At 35.1% G+C, this 17811-nt stretch overlaps 1 protein-coding gene across 1 annotated transcript in view; it reads right to left on the bottom strand.

Moving 5' to 3' along the window:
• Positions 1-17811, bottom strand: part of LOC113082450 (tetratricopeptide repeat protein 28-like) — a 149753-nt gene that overhangs the window by 13870 nt on the left and 118072 nt on the right. Inside the window, exons 8-11 of the mRNA XM_026254088.1 lie at positions 16211-16320; positions 10760-10889; positions 9388-9606; positions 5091-5268 (exon numbers count right to left, since the gene is read on the bottom strand). Of these exons, the coding sequence (XP_026109873.1) occupies positions 5091-5268; positions 9388-9606; positions 10760-10889; positions 16211-16320 (637 nt within the window). The remainder of the gene's footprint in view (positions 1-5090; positions 5269-9387; positions 9607-10759; positions 10890-16210; positions 16321-17811) is intronic.

Genomic DNA, 17811 nt, shown 5'->3' with positions numbered 1-17811 from the left:
TTATATTGCGAATTTTTTTATTTTGGTCGCACATGCGGAACTGTAGGCCACTTATGTGCACCCTTGACTATATATCTCACTATATGGCATTATTTCTAAATGACTTTATATATCTCATACTACTACATACATCTCACAACACTTGATATCTCACACTGACTTAACACTTCTGTAAATATCTCATAATGTTACTATATATCGCACAATACAACTTAATATTTTACACAAACATAATATTTCTCAAAATACGGCTGTATCTCGACTTTATATGTATGACTTTATATCTCATAATATGACTGATCTCACATTGACTTAATATTCCTCAATACAGGATCATGTATATTGTATAATATTAATGAATATCTCACAATATGGCTATAGCTCACAATGTGACTTAATATATCTCATAATGTTACTTTATATCTCACAATATGACTTTTCTTGATACACTGAATGCATGTTGAATTCTCTACAGACGTCTGAATAGCTCGTTAGCGTGTGTTTGTTTAAAAAAGTTCTGCTAATCCTCTTCCCTAGATTTCTGAACTATTCCAAGATGTCAGAGCACCACTCATTTTGCATCCTTTATCTCTGCAAACATGTTCCGGCGTCCATTGCACTCCCTCAAGACGAAAGCCATCCCAAATCAAGTTGAAATGTTAATTGAATTCTTTGTCAGGGTTCAACCCTGTAGGATGGGAATAATCTAATTCTGGTGCCAACTAGAAATGAAAAGCACTTGGAGGAGCCGGAGAATGAGATCTGCTCTTCATATATTTGGGCTTAAAGTGACAGACTTAGACCCAGTTGTGGGGCGAGTGCTTGCATCTGCGACCCGTCCGCATGCTCTCCTGCACCTGAGCTGCTGTGGGTGCAGATGTGGCCATGGGCGGATCTGTTTAGGAAACGTGCTTTGGAAATGAAGATGGCTCAGATGTGGAGACAGTGATGTGGACCGCATGTGGCATGCAGAGATATGCGGGGATGCTCTGAAAGGAAAACCTTGCTATAGTGAGCGACTCTTTAACCTGATCAGGTAGGTTAACTAAAGTTGTTCACACTGGGTCTGAGTTTGATTACGCCTCTGGAGAAACACCGGGAGTGCAGACAGAAGCTGTTTAGCAGCTGACTAAAACTGAACACGCTGTCTGCGGCTATAATATGCTAATTATAAATCATCACAGCAGTTTATTTCTGCAAATTAGGCCAAATTGGTTTATGAGCCATAACTCAGACCACAGCTTTTATGTCATCTGTCAATTACTACAACTCATACTAAGGGTTAGTGATTTGATCAAACTCTTAGTTTGGTAAAATAAAAGTAAATTATCTAAGCAGTGTCTAGTTCAATTTCTCTATTGTTGTTTGTTTCGTGGTTTTATAAATATGGATGGCTATGTTGAAAAGCAAGATTTAAGAATATGAAATGTAATGTCATATTTTGAGATACAGTTTGTAATGTCATAATTCAAGATTTAAGAATCTTACGAGCAGCACTCACACACACAGACCCAAACGAGCCATAATCGTTCATATTGCAGCCGGTCACGGGTATCACAATTCCTGTTCGTTCCTCTTTCTTTCTGCACAATGAATGGGGTCTTCAAAGGTGGAATATTGCACCCAACCAAGTGGAAAAGATTGCTCGCAGCCCCTCAGTCAAGCACTAAATTATCCTTTAATGGGCAGGGATGAGCGCAGAGCTCTCTAGTGACTAATGTGCTGGCACCGGCATGAGAGACTCGCGGCTTTCTACGCGCATACAATAATGGCCTTTGTTTCAGGCTACTGCTTAATTCACACCAGGAGCTTCTGACGTTCTGCCATCCTTCTCCCTGCATTCTGCTACTCCAAGCCTGCCAGCGTCTTCACCTAATTACATGTCAGAGTGAACTCAACACTGCAGCACTGAAACCTCCATGCGAGAGGTGAATAACTCCTCAGCTGCCGCCCGGTTAGGTCTACAGAGCCAGAGATCAGTGTGCTGTGGCCTCCAGCCATGACAGCATCGGTGAGCGCTGAGATGTGCTTCCTGCGGGGCATGAATGCGCACACACACACACTCCACCCCGCTGCGGTCAAACATGACCGCATCATCAGGGTATATTTAGGAGGTTGCAGACATTCACACTAACATGAGCACAGCTGCATTCTGCAGAACGTTTACTGTAATATTTTACTGGGAAAAGCATGTTCTTAAATCTTGCTTTTCAACATAGCCATCCATATTTATAATACCCTATTTTTTATATTTTTTCATAATGAACAACCACTTAGCAGCACCTTAGAAACCACCTAACAATGCTCTAACATCCCACACACCCTAGAAACAGTAAGAACACCATTGTAACCACCTAGCAATGCTCTAACATCAGTTCACCCTTGGAACCACATTGCAACACCCAGTCAACTCAACACCCTAACAAGCATTAAGAATACCATTGCAACAACCTAGCAATGCTCTAACATCCAGTACACCATTGAAAACACCTAGCAACACCTTAACACACATTAAGAGCATCCTAGAAAACCATGTAGCAATGTACCTTTTAAACCACAAATAACAGTCAGATATTAATTAAATACAGTACAGACCAAAAGTTTGGAAACATTACTATTTTTAATGTTTTTGAAAGAAGTTTCTTCTGCTCATCAAGCCTGCATTTATTTGATCAAAAATACAGAAAAAAAATGTAATATTTTGATATATTATTACAATTTAAAATAATTGTTTTTAAATGTATTATACTTTAAATTAGCATTTATTTCTGTGATGCAAAGCTGAAATTTTAGGAGCATTATCACCAGAGGTGGGTAGTAACGAGTTACATTTACTTCGTTACATTTACTTGAGTAATTTTTCGGGGTAACTAATACTTTTTCAGAGTATATTTAAAAATGGGTACTTTATACTCTTACTTGAGTAAATTTTTTGGGAAAAATCTGTACTTTTACTTCGTTACTGTGTGCGACGCTCCTCTCGTTACTTTATCTTAATGCAATAAATGTTATAAATGCTTCAGTTTATTCCAAACGCGCCGTCTACTTTTCTCTGGACAATGAGCGATGCCCATTCGCTAATGATTCATTCTTTTGAGTCAATTCTGTTCAAAGGCTTAATCAAACCAATTGGCAAACGAGTGAATTGGTTCATGAATCAGTTTGAAGGAGTCGTTCAGTTCCCTGAAGCAACGTGCTGAGCGTCTGAAGCGGTTCACTCAGAGTTTTAACGTTTAACATCAGCAGCGTTGAAAACGTGGCTATGGAACTGCACTGAATTGAAAGAAAATCTGCAAAGGCTATTATTTGCTTGCGATGGAGATCCTTATTAGATGAACGCGTGTGCTGTCTACTTTTTAACAGGTAATAACTTGAGCTACATTCGATTACAGTACACGATACCACTGTGACATTAGTTTGTTGTACGTGTGTGGCTTATAACAGAGGGGAGTCAAGTTGAATGCAGCTTCCAAAAGACCAAAAATAGCCGATTAAGATTTTATTAATTTTAATACAATCACACCGGTGCAAATACGTTCAGTGAGTCATATCATCAGCTGCTAAATTCAGATCTGTGATCGCTTGCTGGCGCTGAGCCAGAGACAGACGCGTTTTTACAGCGCTGCGCATTATAACCAATCACACACGGTTTTGGTAATGGCCAATCAGAGGTGTTCCGATGAGTCATCGCTGAAATGCCGGTGCTTCCTTCACTCGCTCACTGACTGAATACCTCTTTCTGGCGAATTCTCTCGTCAGAAACAACAAAGTGCAGATGTGTGTACGAATCTATAATTAAGATATTGATTTCACAGTGTTCACAACAGTTTCAGTGATTTTAATGGGAGTTTCTGAGAGTGATTGAAATCTAGACTGTCAGTGAAAATGATCTTTAATAATGTAAATGTTATTTGCTCTCTTTCTGAACAATGAAAGATTAGTAGCAATATTTATATCACATTAACTTTTAATGTTAAATTCACATTTAATATAAAGTCAGTCGTATTAAAAATATGTTATGGTATGAAACCTATATCTGTTACTTAAGTAAACAGACAGGGTTTTATAATAAATTGGAGTAAAGGCTGATGAAATATATACATTTACACACGCACACATACATTACATACATTTATCTATATATCTAAATAAAAATAGGCTCCGTATATATGACCCAAAGTAACTACCTACTTGAGTAGATTTTTTATCCGATACTCTTTTACTCTTACTCAAGTAACTATTCAAGACTAGTACTTTTACTTTTACTTGAGTAAATATTTCTAGAATTACTTTTACTTTTACTTGAGTAAAGTTTTTGGGTACTCTACCCACCTCTGATTATCACATGATCCTTTAGAAATCATTCTAATATGATGATTCATTATCAAAGTTGGAAACAGTTCTGCTGCTTAATATTTTTTCAGAACATGTGATACTTTTTTAGGATACTTTGATGAATAAAAAGTAAAAAAAAAGCTATGTTTTTAAAATATAAATAGTTTGTAATAACAATATACACTACTGGTCAGTAATTTGGGATCAGTAATTTTTTTCTTTCTTTTTTTTTAAAATAAAATCAATACTTTTATTAAGCAAGGATGTGTTAAATTGATCAAAAGTGATAGTAAAGAAAATATATATTATTAGAATTTTTGTTTTATTTTGAATAAATGCAGTTCTTTTTAACCTTTTCTTCATCAAATATATTAGACAGCAGAACTGTTTCCAACACTCATAATAAATCAGAATATTACAATGATTTCTAAATGATCATGTGACAGAAATTCAGCTTTGCATCACAGGAATAAATTATTTATTTAAAGTATATTCAAATAGAAAACTATTATTTTAAGTTGTAATAATATTTCACAATATTACTGTTTTTTTCTGTATTTTTGATCAAATAAATGCAGCCTTGATGAGCAGAAGAAACTTCTTTCAAAAACATTAAAAATAGTAATGTTTCCAATCTTTTGGTCTGTACTGTATATTTGAATAAAATGCATAGTAATAATTCCCAAATAAATAGAATTGAGCAGCAGTGTGTACGTGGTGATGGTGTATAAAGGATGTGTGATTCAGACATTCACCTGCTGTAGTATGAGTCCACTCCCAGAGCTTCCCGCGTGTTAGCGATGTGCTGCTCCAGAGACGAGCCTCCACAGCCGCCAGCCGCGGGCACAGAGCCTCCGCCGCCCTCCTGGAAGTCTGATGTGCCATCATCCGACGCGCCCTCGCCCAGATACACCTCATGAAACTTCAGGATACCTGTGAGACAGAGAGCAACACTCATGTTGATCTGGACAGAGACGATCTCTGAAATCATACACACTCTGATTACGTTGATTAGTATTGGTACTGTTCAATGTAATTGCTGCTGGTGATGTTTTATAAAAGCAGTAAGCCATGAGAGGTCACACATTACAGTGATTTCACCATGGTGAAGGAGTGTAATCTTAAAATATACAAACTCGGGAGATCAAGGTCAGATTTAAGACAATCATCAAGAAAAGTTGAGACCAAACAGAACGCTCTCAAACTCCTGAGAGCATCAGTGCTTCAGACATTAAATTCGTGCTTTGCGTAATAATGAAGAGAGAATACATATAGAGCCACACAAGAGTCATGATCAAGGTCAGCAGTCTCCTGCGAGAGGATAAAATCTAGTTAGGGGAATATTGTAAATGAGCAAAAGCACTCTCCGCTTTCAGACATATGTCTGTTTGATTACGTGAGCTTGTCTTTCTGTTACAGACGTTTCTAAGTATTCTCAAAACTTACCTGAGTCAGATGTGTTTATGAAAAATATATATATATATGTGTGTGTGTGTGTGTGTGTGTGTGTGTGTCACACTATAATGTAATGTCACAATATAATGTCACACTTTTATGAGAGAAAGAATTATATATATATATATATATATATATATATGTGTGTGTGTGTGTGTGTGTGTGTGTGTGAGGGTGGGATTATGGAGGCAGGTGGTGCTGCCGCTTTGCGTTAATTTACAGCTTTTACCAGCTTCCACAAACAGCAGGCGGCACAATGAAGCCACGGGGAACAGAAGGTGTGAGGAATACGACTGCGACAAACACACCGATCGACTGAGCATGTGCATGTGTGTGTGTGTGTGTCTGTGTGTGTGTGTGTGTGTGTGTGTCACTTCACACTACTTTCCTGAAATTGAAAGTTTGAGCAAATATTTGTTACTTTGTTGTAGGATTTTGTTCTGTTTCCAACTTGCACATTTTGTTTGAAAAGCTAGAAACACAAGATAAACTAATATCAACTATTTATCAAATTAAAATAAAGTTAACTGAAAACAGTGTTCTGCATACATTGATAGTTTCAAAATATTACATATATAAATATTCAGAACTTTTTAATTTTGTTGTCCTGTTTATAACTTGTCCTTGCTATATTAACAAATATGCAAATTTTATTTGGAACAATATGTACATGAAAGCTGTGACCTATATATATATATATATATCAGTGTTAATTTTGACACGAAATGTTAATTTAGTTTTAGTCTTAGTCTTTTGACTATAATTCTTTTTAGTTTTAGTCAAGTTTTAGTCATCTGATTTGTTTTAATTTCAGTCTTATTTTAGTCAACTAAAATTGCTTGGTATTTTAGTCGACTAAAATTGCTTGGTATTTTAGTCGACTAAAATAAGACTAAAATCAATAACAGATTTACTAGACAATTTTTTACAGCTGGTATAGGAAACAAACTTAACCAAAATATATAAAACACAAATTCAACTTTATTTCAACACAACTGTGTCTTTATTTCATTCAAAAGCTTTTATGCAGCAACAAACACTGTCATGATAATGTAATCAATAACTAGCTGCCAATTGACCATCAATAAAAGAAAAATAAAGTTAGGTCCAGGACCTTAAAGCTTACAGCTGAGCTGAACAATAAGTGCATACATTTAAAGTAAATATTTAATAAGTTGGGTGGATAAAAAAAGTAACAAGATTTTATAAGGTATTCATTTGTCTAGCAATATTGTATGTTTTAAATACTACAATATTGCTAGATTAGTATGTATAATGATAGGATGTGAACATTCACGTTTCACATGACTAATATAGAAATATTTGTGATATTGTCAACAAGTAGAACATTATAAAATATACTAAACATTAGTATTAATCAAATGTATGTATCATAATATTACGTATTAGTATTGTGCTCTCATCTAACTTGAAGAAGGGGCTATTTTACAGTACTTTTCAGTTCGTAATATTTAATGCTACAACATCTATGCACTGCAGTCTTCCAATTTTGCTTAGCTCAATAAACAAAAGAACATCGTTGTGAAATTACATTTGAGAAAATGTCCGTGTGGCTCGTCTGTAAATGTCTTTTCAAATTGGTTGTGTTCTTGCCACGAATGAGCGCTCCGCGTGCTTTACACTTTGTTTTGTTTTGTTCGTCGTCAAACGTGAAGTGAGCGGTGGTTTTGTCGCTCTTTTAGACATCACCTCTTCGAATGCCGACTTCCCGGGAGCTCATTTAAAAACTGAAAACCTTCGCTTCACGTCTCAATAAGTCAGGCTCGGATTGGTTCTCTTCTCTCATGCAGTCTCGCCTGTTCCGTTTTGCCGGTTCTTTTGTTCATTCCTCGCATCTCTCCCGTCTGCTGATTTGATTTTCGTCACAGTCTATTTTCGTCTCGTCCTTTATTCGTTGACGATAATGTCAATCAATTTAGTCATAGTTTTAGTCTCCATCAGTGCCTTCTTTTTTAGTTTTCGTTTCGTTTTTGTCCGCAAAAATATATTCGTGACGAAAATAATGACGAAAATATTTAGTCAACGAAATTAACACTGATATATATATATATATATATATATATATATATATATATAAAGAAAATCATACTCATCTAGTTTAGCCTAAGATGCATTTTGTCAAATTAAATGCTTAAAATGTAACAGAAATGTGCGTTTACATAAGAGAAAGGCATTAGTTTCACAGAATGGTGTTTGTGACGGCCTCAGCTTTATTGATCTGTTAGTGTAAATGTGATGTGTGTTGTGTTGGTCTGTGTTCAAACAGACAGACAGCGTCTCAGTGTGTCTCCAGATCGGGCTCTGATGAACTGTTCAGATGTGTGCTGTGTCTGTCTGACACCTCCATCACCCCCTACCCACAAACACACACACACACACACACACACACACACACACACACACATCAACGCCTCTAAACACACTAACCACACACTGCTGCACTCTCAGTCTTTAACCTGTGTTAGGATCCTACGATTTCCACAGAAAACACAGACAGAATCATGGAATTCAGTTATAGAATGGAATTTACTCTATAATGCCGAATGTCACAGAATTTGGCAAATTTTGGATAAATAAATCAAAAGTAGGCTTGTTCACTTGATCAACTCACAATATGGTGGTGTCCAATAAAATTAAATAAAAATTAAAAAAAATAAAAAATAAAACAACACAGTTTCTGAAAAACAGAAAACATTCCATAGGGCCCTATAATTGTAAAAAAAAAATAAAAATAAAAAAAAAATAATCAAAACTACTATTGTAATTAATTAAAGCATTATAATAGAATCCAGATAAATTAAAATGGGGGAAAAAAAATTAAAAGGGCCTTAACCTTTAAGAAAATGTTAAATTGTATGAGTTCCATGATTTTCATTAATCAGACATGATTTTTGATTAAAAACAATTAATTTCAAAATAGAAAAAAAATGCAATCCATGAAAATGTAAATGGACAGAAACTAAATTTCAGGGTAAAAACTAAAAGAATTCATATGTTGCTAAAATTTTAATTTTTGTTTAACCTTTATTAAATTGTTGTTAAACTATTTTAGGCTTGCTTTGCAATTGTTTACTAAAATTTATCTGGAACAAAATTAATTCATTTAATTAAACATGCTTTTGATTACTAAAATGTATAAAAATTAAAATTAAAGAAAATGTAAAAGACAATTAAGAAGAAAAACAAAAAGAGAGAATCCAGAAGATTTTAAACAGAAGAAAAAAAGAAGATTTTATAGGCCCCTAAAAATATATATATTTTTTTTTAATTTTTAATGAATTGTTGTTACATTTTTAAATGTTCATGATTTGCATTAATCACATTTTTTTTTTAGATTTCTGAAATGTAACAACAAATGAAATGCAACAAAAACAACCAAAACACAATCCAAAAATTAAAAAGGAAAAAAATGAATCTGGGAGAAAGAAATCAGTCCTCATAGGGCCCTTCATCCTCATGTGTGATACGTCTAAGACTGTATAGAGTTACGCAGAACCTTACATGGAACAGCTTGTGCAAAGGCACCTTGGGAGTTTATTAATCAACGCTTGTGAGGTTTGAACCCGAGTGTCTTACCGGAGCCGGGGGCCAGGAGCCAGCTGTACAGGTATCCTGCCGCCAGAGAGAAGTAGAGCACCAGGGCCCTCTGTCCGTTCACAGTGTCCAGGATGTGCTCCACGGTCACGGGCGTGTAGGGGTCAGAGTCCTGCTGACCCGTCTGTCTCTCCACCAGCAGGTCAGCAAAGGCCCGAGTGCGTCCACGCTCCGCCACGGCCAGAGCTTCATCATGGTGACCTGAGCAGAGGTCAGAGGTCAGCGCTGGTCTTCATAAACCCATGAATACATACATGTATGTCTAACCTCATTTCCAGAGATCTTTGACTGTTTCATGCATATGCAGTGAACTGCAGGCCACAGAATTTCAATTTCATAAAGATCCTCACATAAAACCATCATCGGAAAACTAGCATAGTATGCTAACTACTTTATTTGTGTTTTTATGATGCTTTTTGGATTTTGACAGCAATATGTGCAAAGACAATATCAGATAAATACATTACATTCATGAGTTTAGTCTTTTTCAGTAAGAAAGTAATACTTTTTTCAGCAAGGACACATTAAAATGATCAAAACGTGACAATGAAGACATAATAAGGCTATAAAGGATTTATATTTCAAATAAATGCTGTTCTATTTCTAGGTTTCTATCAGTTTCCAGAGAAATATGAAGCAGCATGACTGTTTTCAATGTTAGAATGATTTCTGCAGGATCATGTGACGCTGTAGAGTAATGATGCTGAAAAATTCAGCTTTGCATCACTGGAATAAATTAAATTTTAAAATGCATTCAAATACAAAACAGCTCATTTAAATTATAGAAATGTTTCACAATGTTTCAGAATTTTTGATTAAATATATACAGCCTTGGATTAGCATAAGAGACTGCTTTCAAAAACATAAAAAAATCTCACGACCACAAACTTTCAAATGGTAGTGCATGTCTATTTATTGATTTATTTGCAAGTTCACTGCAAAAACTCCTATGTTAATGAGTATTTTTCAATCTAAAAATCCTCGAAAAACATCAAGCTGCTTCAGACGCAACATTGCATAATATATTTTTCACATTTCTACAAGTTAAAAACAAGTGAAAAAATCAGCCATTGCCGTAAATACCAAAATACACTAATAAATAAAAGTTTCAAGGATTTTAAGATTTTAAATAGTAGTCCAAAAACTCATTAATAAGTCACATTTTGCCGTCTATCCACATATTAATGTCCAGTCAGCTGGTCATTACTGCAAAACAAACCCCTGCAGACTGATAGAGGGCTTATTTAGCATTAAGGACCGCACATTAATCTTACATACACAGATAAGCAGTTTTATGCTCTGAATGGATAATGTATGATATAAGCAGGATGAGATAGAAGGAGAATATTTATACCGAGGCTGACAAGGACCCTCTGGAGAGCCTGGTACGAGGAGGTCTGCAGGTCGAACAGAGACAGCTTGTAGTCGGTGCTGTGCTGCGCTTCATGACGAATGGTCTCGAACAGAGCCGACGCACGGTACAGCTGTGAGGCAAGAAACAAGATTTTGTGCATTACTCACACGTGTGTTAATAATAAAAGCACTGACCTGCCCTGACACAGAAACACTGGCATGTGTGTTATCACGCTACGGAGAAACATGACGCCTAAAGAGAGCATGAGTGAGTGTGGATGCAGTGCTCAGATGAGGACAGCCGAGGGCAGCAGACCTCCACTCCTAAAACACACCAGTTCCTTTCGAAACTTATTCTCTTGTTGCCTTTAATCAAATCATAGCAAGTCCAGATGAAACGCTATATGTGACATGAGTCTAAACCAATCTAAGCACATGAATGTGCACCATTTATGCCGACCGGTCTGGTTCTCGTATAGCAATCGAAAGTGTGAGTTTGTGAGTGACGTGGTATTTCTGGCTAATGATATCCTCTCGTTCACAGCAGCGGAGGGAAAGACAGCATCAGCGTACGTCTGTCTGTGACGCTGCCACCGCATGTCTGACGGACTGTCAGAGAGAAGACCAGCATGTAGCATTGACGTACATCTTGAGAACAATCGAACTTACGTTTTTCAGTAGTGTAACAGATATGCCTTCAGTGTATCTTTTCTAGTAGCAAATAGTAATGAGCTTTTAATTTGTAATGCATTTTTCATCATTTTGTGTTGCACATGCAATAATCAAATACACTCTTTTCTCTTAAGTAGTTTTGGGATGACTGATTCATTTTACTCAGTCGATTCACTAGCATGCTTCATGTACAGTAAATACTGATTCACATGTAATTTAGAAATCAAATATATGATTCAATGATTCAACAATTCAATTGATGAAAAAAAGATTCACTTTTAAAATAAACAATTCACTGACTTCACACATCCAGTATATGATTCACTGATTAAAGGAATGATTCAGCGATCGAATAAATGATTCAATAAATGGAATATTTGATTTGAAGATCAAAACATGATTCAATGATTGAATAAAAATTTCGCTGATCGAATAAATGATTCACTCATGAAATAAATGGCTCCCTTAATAAAATTATCTTATCAAATATAGAACCTACAGATCAAATGTATGATTCAATTATTAAATAAACGATTTAATGGACAAAGCCATTTCAGCTTTGTTTTTCCATAAAAATATAAAATATAAATTAACTTTACAAGCAAACGTACAAGCTTAATATTGCATAAAAGTAATGACTGGTTTTAATAAAATGTCTGCTATTTTTTTTTTCTTATCCCACTGGCAAATATTTGTTTCTTGATTTATGCATAAAATTGTCTAAATTAAGTGAGGTTAAATTTCATTACACTTAAAACCAGGAAAACACATTTAGCAAGAGAAATATTAATATTAGTGACTTATGCAACCTGCCCCAAGCAAACATGTCTTGTTTAAAGAATATTAAGATGTTTTTACTGCTAAACTAGTCAAAAACACTGTTGAATGTGTTTTAAAAGGGCAGCTGGACTGTAGTTGTCAAGTCGTCCTGCTTCAAATGAGGAGTAGCTTTTAGTTTAGCGCCCGCAGTGCTGCCTGATATTGCATGTCTGGGTATTTATGTGTTTTCGAGGTGTGTGTGTGTGTGTGTGTGTTTGTGGTGTGGAATGCAGTGTTTCTCAGGGGTTCGGCTGCAGAGAGCCCTTCATCAGCATACAGCACAGCCAGCCTGCAATCAATTAAGAGTGGAATGCATCAGCACACACACACACACACGCACACGCATGCACGCACACACATGCACACACACACACACACACACTCCATCTGCAGTGCTCCAGAACCATCTATACATCACACACAAGTGAGTCACCAGGGAGGAAGGCCATGAAAAGCTACTATTACTACACTCACAAAACACACACACACACACACTGTTCTATCAGCTGACTCGAGTTTGCTGATTTTCTCCACTCTACAGCCTGAAACAGATACAAACTCCCAGCCAACACATGTACAAGAGTGTGAACATATTTAAAGCTACAGTGTGTCATTTAGTGATTAAAGAAATATTACAACCAAAAATGAACATTTGCTGAAAATGTGTTCACCCTCACGTCATAGATGTAGGTGAGTTTGTTTCAAGGGAACAGATTTGTAGAAATGTAGCATTGCATCACTTGCTCACCAGTGGATGCTCTGCAGTGAATGGGTGCCGTCAGAATGAGAGTCCAAACAGCTGATAAAAACATCACAATAATCCACACCACTCCACACTTAATGTCTAGTGAAGAGAAAAACTGAATTCTGACTCTCATTCTGACGGCACCCATTCACTGCATAGGGTCCACTGGTGAGCAAATCTGTTGACTATTAAGAAACAAGCTCATCTACATCTCAGATGGGCTGAGGGTTAATAAACATTGGCCAGCAACACTGACCTGAGCCATATCTAGAGACAACACACCACCTAGCAATCATTTATCCGCTTTGGCAAACACCACTCTAATTTGCAGTTTTTTTTTTTTTTTTTTTAATGCATTTACTGAGAAGAAAATGCATCCCAAACTGTCTTTTGGTGAGTCAAGGGAAAAATGTGGCAAAAGTGATGCATCCTCGTTTGATTGTGTTGTGTAGTGCACAAACATCTGGACGTCTTAACAAAAGCGGCACCCATCTGAACTTCATATCTGAACGATATGATCGTGTAGTGCATGGTGTGTTTGTTTGATTGACAGCTGCCGCCAGATGCGTGTGAGACTCAAGTCTGACGGTTTCTCACTCTTTCAGACTGAACTATAGCACGTCCATCCCCAATGGCACAGCTGCCTAATTGACAAGACTGGCTGCACGATGATCTAAACACATTATCCTCTAATCTTCCGTCTCCCTGTAGACGTTCAGCACATATGTGATCAACATCCTTCTCTGTGCCGTACCCGAGCCGTGAGACTCGCTCTGTAATTTACAGAGGGATGAAGAACAATCTAGAGCTTCCTCCCCAGACGGCCATGATGAAATGTGATCCGAGCAGATGATTACAGAGACGACTACAACCACTGTCACCGTCTGAGACGATGACCTCCAGAAATCATCAAAGAAATCAAATAAAAGCTGAGCTCAAAAAATAATCTCAGGGGTTCAGTGCACCTCAGGCTGGTTTTATGTTATTGATTGAAAAGTTTAGTCCACAAAGCAACCCTAAAATATTACAGGAAAACATCCAGTGATTTTTTTTTACTGCTCAATATTTGCAAACAAAATTTTTTTTCACCTTGCTAATATATTTTTTATCAAAAAACTATTTATATTAGTTTCATATGTAGCAACACTCACCTATGAGGCATTAAATACAGATTTATGGTTGTTTATAAAGAGTTGAATCTTTGCAATAATCTACCACTGTCCTTAAAATAAAACAGACTAGAACAAATAAACATTGATATACAGTATACTACAGTTCAAAAGTTAGGGTCGGTAAGATTTTTAATGTTTTTAAAGTAAGTATTTTATGCTCACCAAGGCTGCATTTATTTGATAATAAATACAGTAAACACAGTAATATTGTGAAATATTATTGCAATTTAAAATTGATGTTTTCTATTGTAATATATATTAAAATGTAATTTATTTATGTGATCGAAGCTGTATTTTCAGCATCATTACTCCAGTCTTCAGAGTCACATGATCTTCAGAAATCATTCTAATACGCTGATTTCCTGCTCAAGAAACATTTAACATTATCAAACAGTTGTGCTGCTTCATATTTTTGTGGAAAACATGATGCATTTTATTTTGAGAGTTCAAATGAACAGCATTTATTTGAAATAGAAATATTTTAAAACATTTTAAATGCACTTTTAATCAATTTAATGCATCTTTGCTGAATATAAGAATTTTTTGTCTTACTGAACCCAATGGTTTTAAACAATAGCATATATAAAAACCAGCTGATATATATCATGCATCCCTAGAATATTATTAAATGCTATGACTATTTCTTATATACAATATCCCAAAATACATTTAAACTAAACTCTCTAGGGTATTTCTGATGCTTTCAGGTTAATTTCTGTTTTTCTAACAATTCAGTTGAACCATTTAGCAATGATTCATGAATCACTCGACCGTAAAAACGCATATCAAGTGGAGTGGAAACATTGTGGTGCTTTCCAAACAAAGCTTGTTGAAGCGCTTCAACATGTACATACTTATAGAGCTTTTATTCAAATGTAGACGTTTTTATTTTTATATCTTCTCTTTCTGTTATAGTTTTATTTATTTTTGTCATGTGTTCGTCATTTAGGGTTTGTTGTTGTTTTTTAATGTCTATATAATGTTTAAAACATTTTTTATTTAAGTTTTAGTTATTTTAGTACATCGATTTAAACTAAATTAAAAAGAGAAAGATTCATTTGATAACTAGTTGAATAAGATAGCATTATTAAAACGGAAATTAATATTAATTCTAATTAAATTAAAACAAAGAATTTATTAATACTATTTTAAATATTAAAATAAAATAATAATACAAAATATAATAAAACATATCAGTCATTTTAGTACATTAATTTAAACAAAAATTAGAAATATTAATTTGTTAACTAGTTGGGAAAAAATTGCATTAATAAATATTATTATTAATACTACTTAAATTAATAAACTTTACTGTATTAATACCATTTAAAATATTATAATACAAATATAATATAATAAAAATATCAGTTTAATATGTACAGTGAATCAATTTAAACTAATTTGCTAACTACTTGAAATACAATGTATACAACTGAATTTAATATTATTAATACTACTTACATTTATCAAATTAACTATGTTAATAATATTTTAAATATTACAATAAAATAGTAAAAATTTAATATAATAATTATATATATATATGTATATATATATATGTATATATATATATATATATATATATACAGTATATATATTTTTTATTTCAGTTATAGTTTATTTCATTATCTTTTTGCTTTTAGCTGTAGATAGAAACAGTGATTGCTCAAACAAACCCTGAGCTGGAGTGTGTGCTGATGACGAGGATCTAGTTTGGGCTGACAGGCCTGGATCAATCAGGGCTTAAAAGCAGAGAGTGTGTGTTTGTGCAGCTTGACTTCCTGAACAGCAGATTCGGCTTCTTTGTTTGCCTCACAGAATGATGAAGTCACAAGTGAAGAGACCCACGGAGATAACAAGTCCGCAAACATCCGAAACACACACACACACACACACACACACACACACACGTCTGCCTACAGACACATCATTAGAAGCAGAGACAGTGGAGTTCTGTCAAGAAGAGCGTTCATGAGCATCCTGTGCATCTGTGCGGAGACTGCAGGAAATTGGCTGTGTGTGTGTGTGTGTGTGTGGACGGTACCTGGTGCTGGGATTCCTCCAGATTGCCGCTGGCCCACAGCGAGAGCCCCAGACGGTGTCGGATCTTGGCCTCGTCCTCCCGACGACCCAGCTGCTCCGCCAGACGCAGACCTGAGACACAAAACACACAGAAATGTTTTAAATCATTTTTATTTAGGAATTTTAGCAATTCAACTTACTTTGCTAGTTGCAAAATATTAATAAGTTCTATTTAAAAAAAATTATATTTTAATTTGGTTCAATAAAAAAAATGGGTTTAGTTTTATTTAACTTTAGATTTGACAAAAATCATCAGAAATATCACATTAAAGTAGTAGTAAATCAAGAATACTGTGTTTGGTTATAAAATAAGCTTTTATGAATGTGAACATAAACAACATTTGAGATTTTCAGAGACTAACCATTTAAATGTATGTCTTTACTGTCTTTTTTTCTCTTTCTCTTTTTTTTTTTTTTGGTGAAAACATTTTAATTTTACATTGCTTTTTTGGAAGAAATTAATCCATTTATTCACCAAGGACACATTAAATTGTCCAAAAGTGAAAGTAAAGACATTTATAATGTTACAAAAAAAGTATATTTCAAATAAACGCTGTTCTTTTGAGCTTTCTATTCAGTAAAGGACCCTGAAAAATGAATAAAGGTTTCCACAAATGTATTAAAAAGAACAATTGTTTAAATGGGAATATATTATATTCTTTTATTTAATCCTTTTTTTCCTTTCCCTTTTCCCTGGAAGAAAGAAAACCATATGGTTTTGGAACAGCATGAATTTTTTTTGGCTGAACTATAATTTTAATAAAAGCATAATCAAAACTCTCAGCACTTGAAGCCAGAAGTGGTTGAAATCGGTTGAAAGCAGCTCTAGTGTGTCTAGTATTTAAACTCATATTTGCAGCGCTCTGAAATTAATCATCCTAAAATAACAGGCTCTGAAACATTCCCTTGTCTTTTCTTCCTCCTTTCTCTTCATTCTCTCTGTTTTTATGTTTTTCATCATCAATCTTTGACACGGCTGTCGGGACGCGCGGGTATTTAGGTCTCATCAGACACCGATCTGAGGAAAAGCCTCAGAAATGATCTTTCTCATTCAACACAGACTTTAATCAGCGTTTCAATCCCACTTTGATTCCTCCGTCTCAGTGAAGTTCACACTCAAAACAAAAGAAACGTACGGTAAAACACACCCTTCTTCTGCGACCGCACTACGGTACATTGGTCTGAATTATGCATGCATACATCTGAAGTCATGTCTCTAATTGGTAAACTCTTATTTTACACAAATACAACCCTGATCTTTGAAAAAAGTGCTGTTATTATTTCTAACAGGAAGTAGAATATAGTATATATACTGTTGGGCAGTCAGATTATCAAACAATCAAAGGTCAAGTCTATTGCATTGTGGGATACACTGTTGCACTCAATGTGCTCTGGTTGCATATTATCATATACAAATGTAATCATGCAGAAGATCTGCATACTGTACACACTACATATTATATACTGCAGCAACAGTAGGAAAAGTATGTTTTTGTAAAAATTTAATTTATGTGAAATACTATACACCGGTCTGATAAATGGAAGGCCATATCAGCTGTGATT

Source organism: Carassius auratus, unplaced genomic scaffold, assembly GCF_003368295.1.
Source record: "Carassius auratus strain Wakin unplaced genomic scaffold, ASM336829v1 scaf_tig00036091, whole genome shotgun sequence".
Lineage (NCBI taxonomy): Eukaryota > Metazoa > Chordata > Actinopteri > Cypriniformes > Cyprinidae > Carassius > Carassius auratus.
Note: the sequence above shows the minus strand (reverse complement) of the source record. Positions and strands in the feature narration are given on the sequence as shown.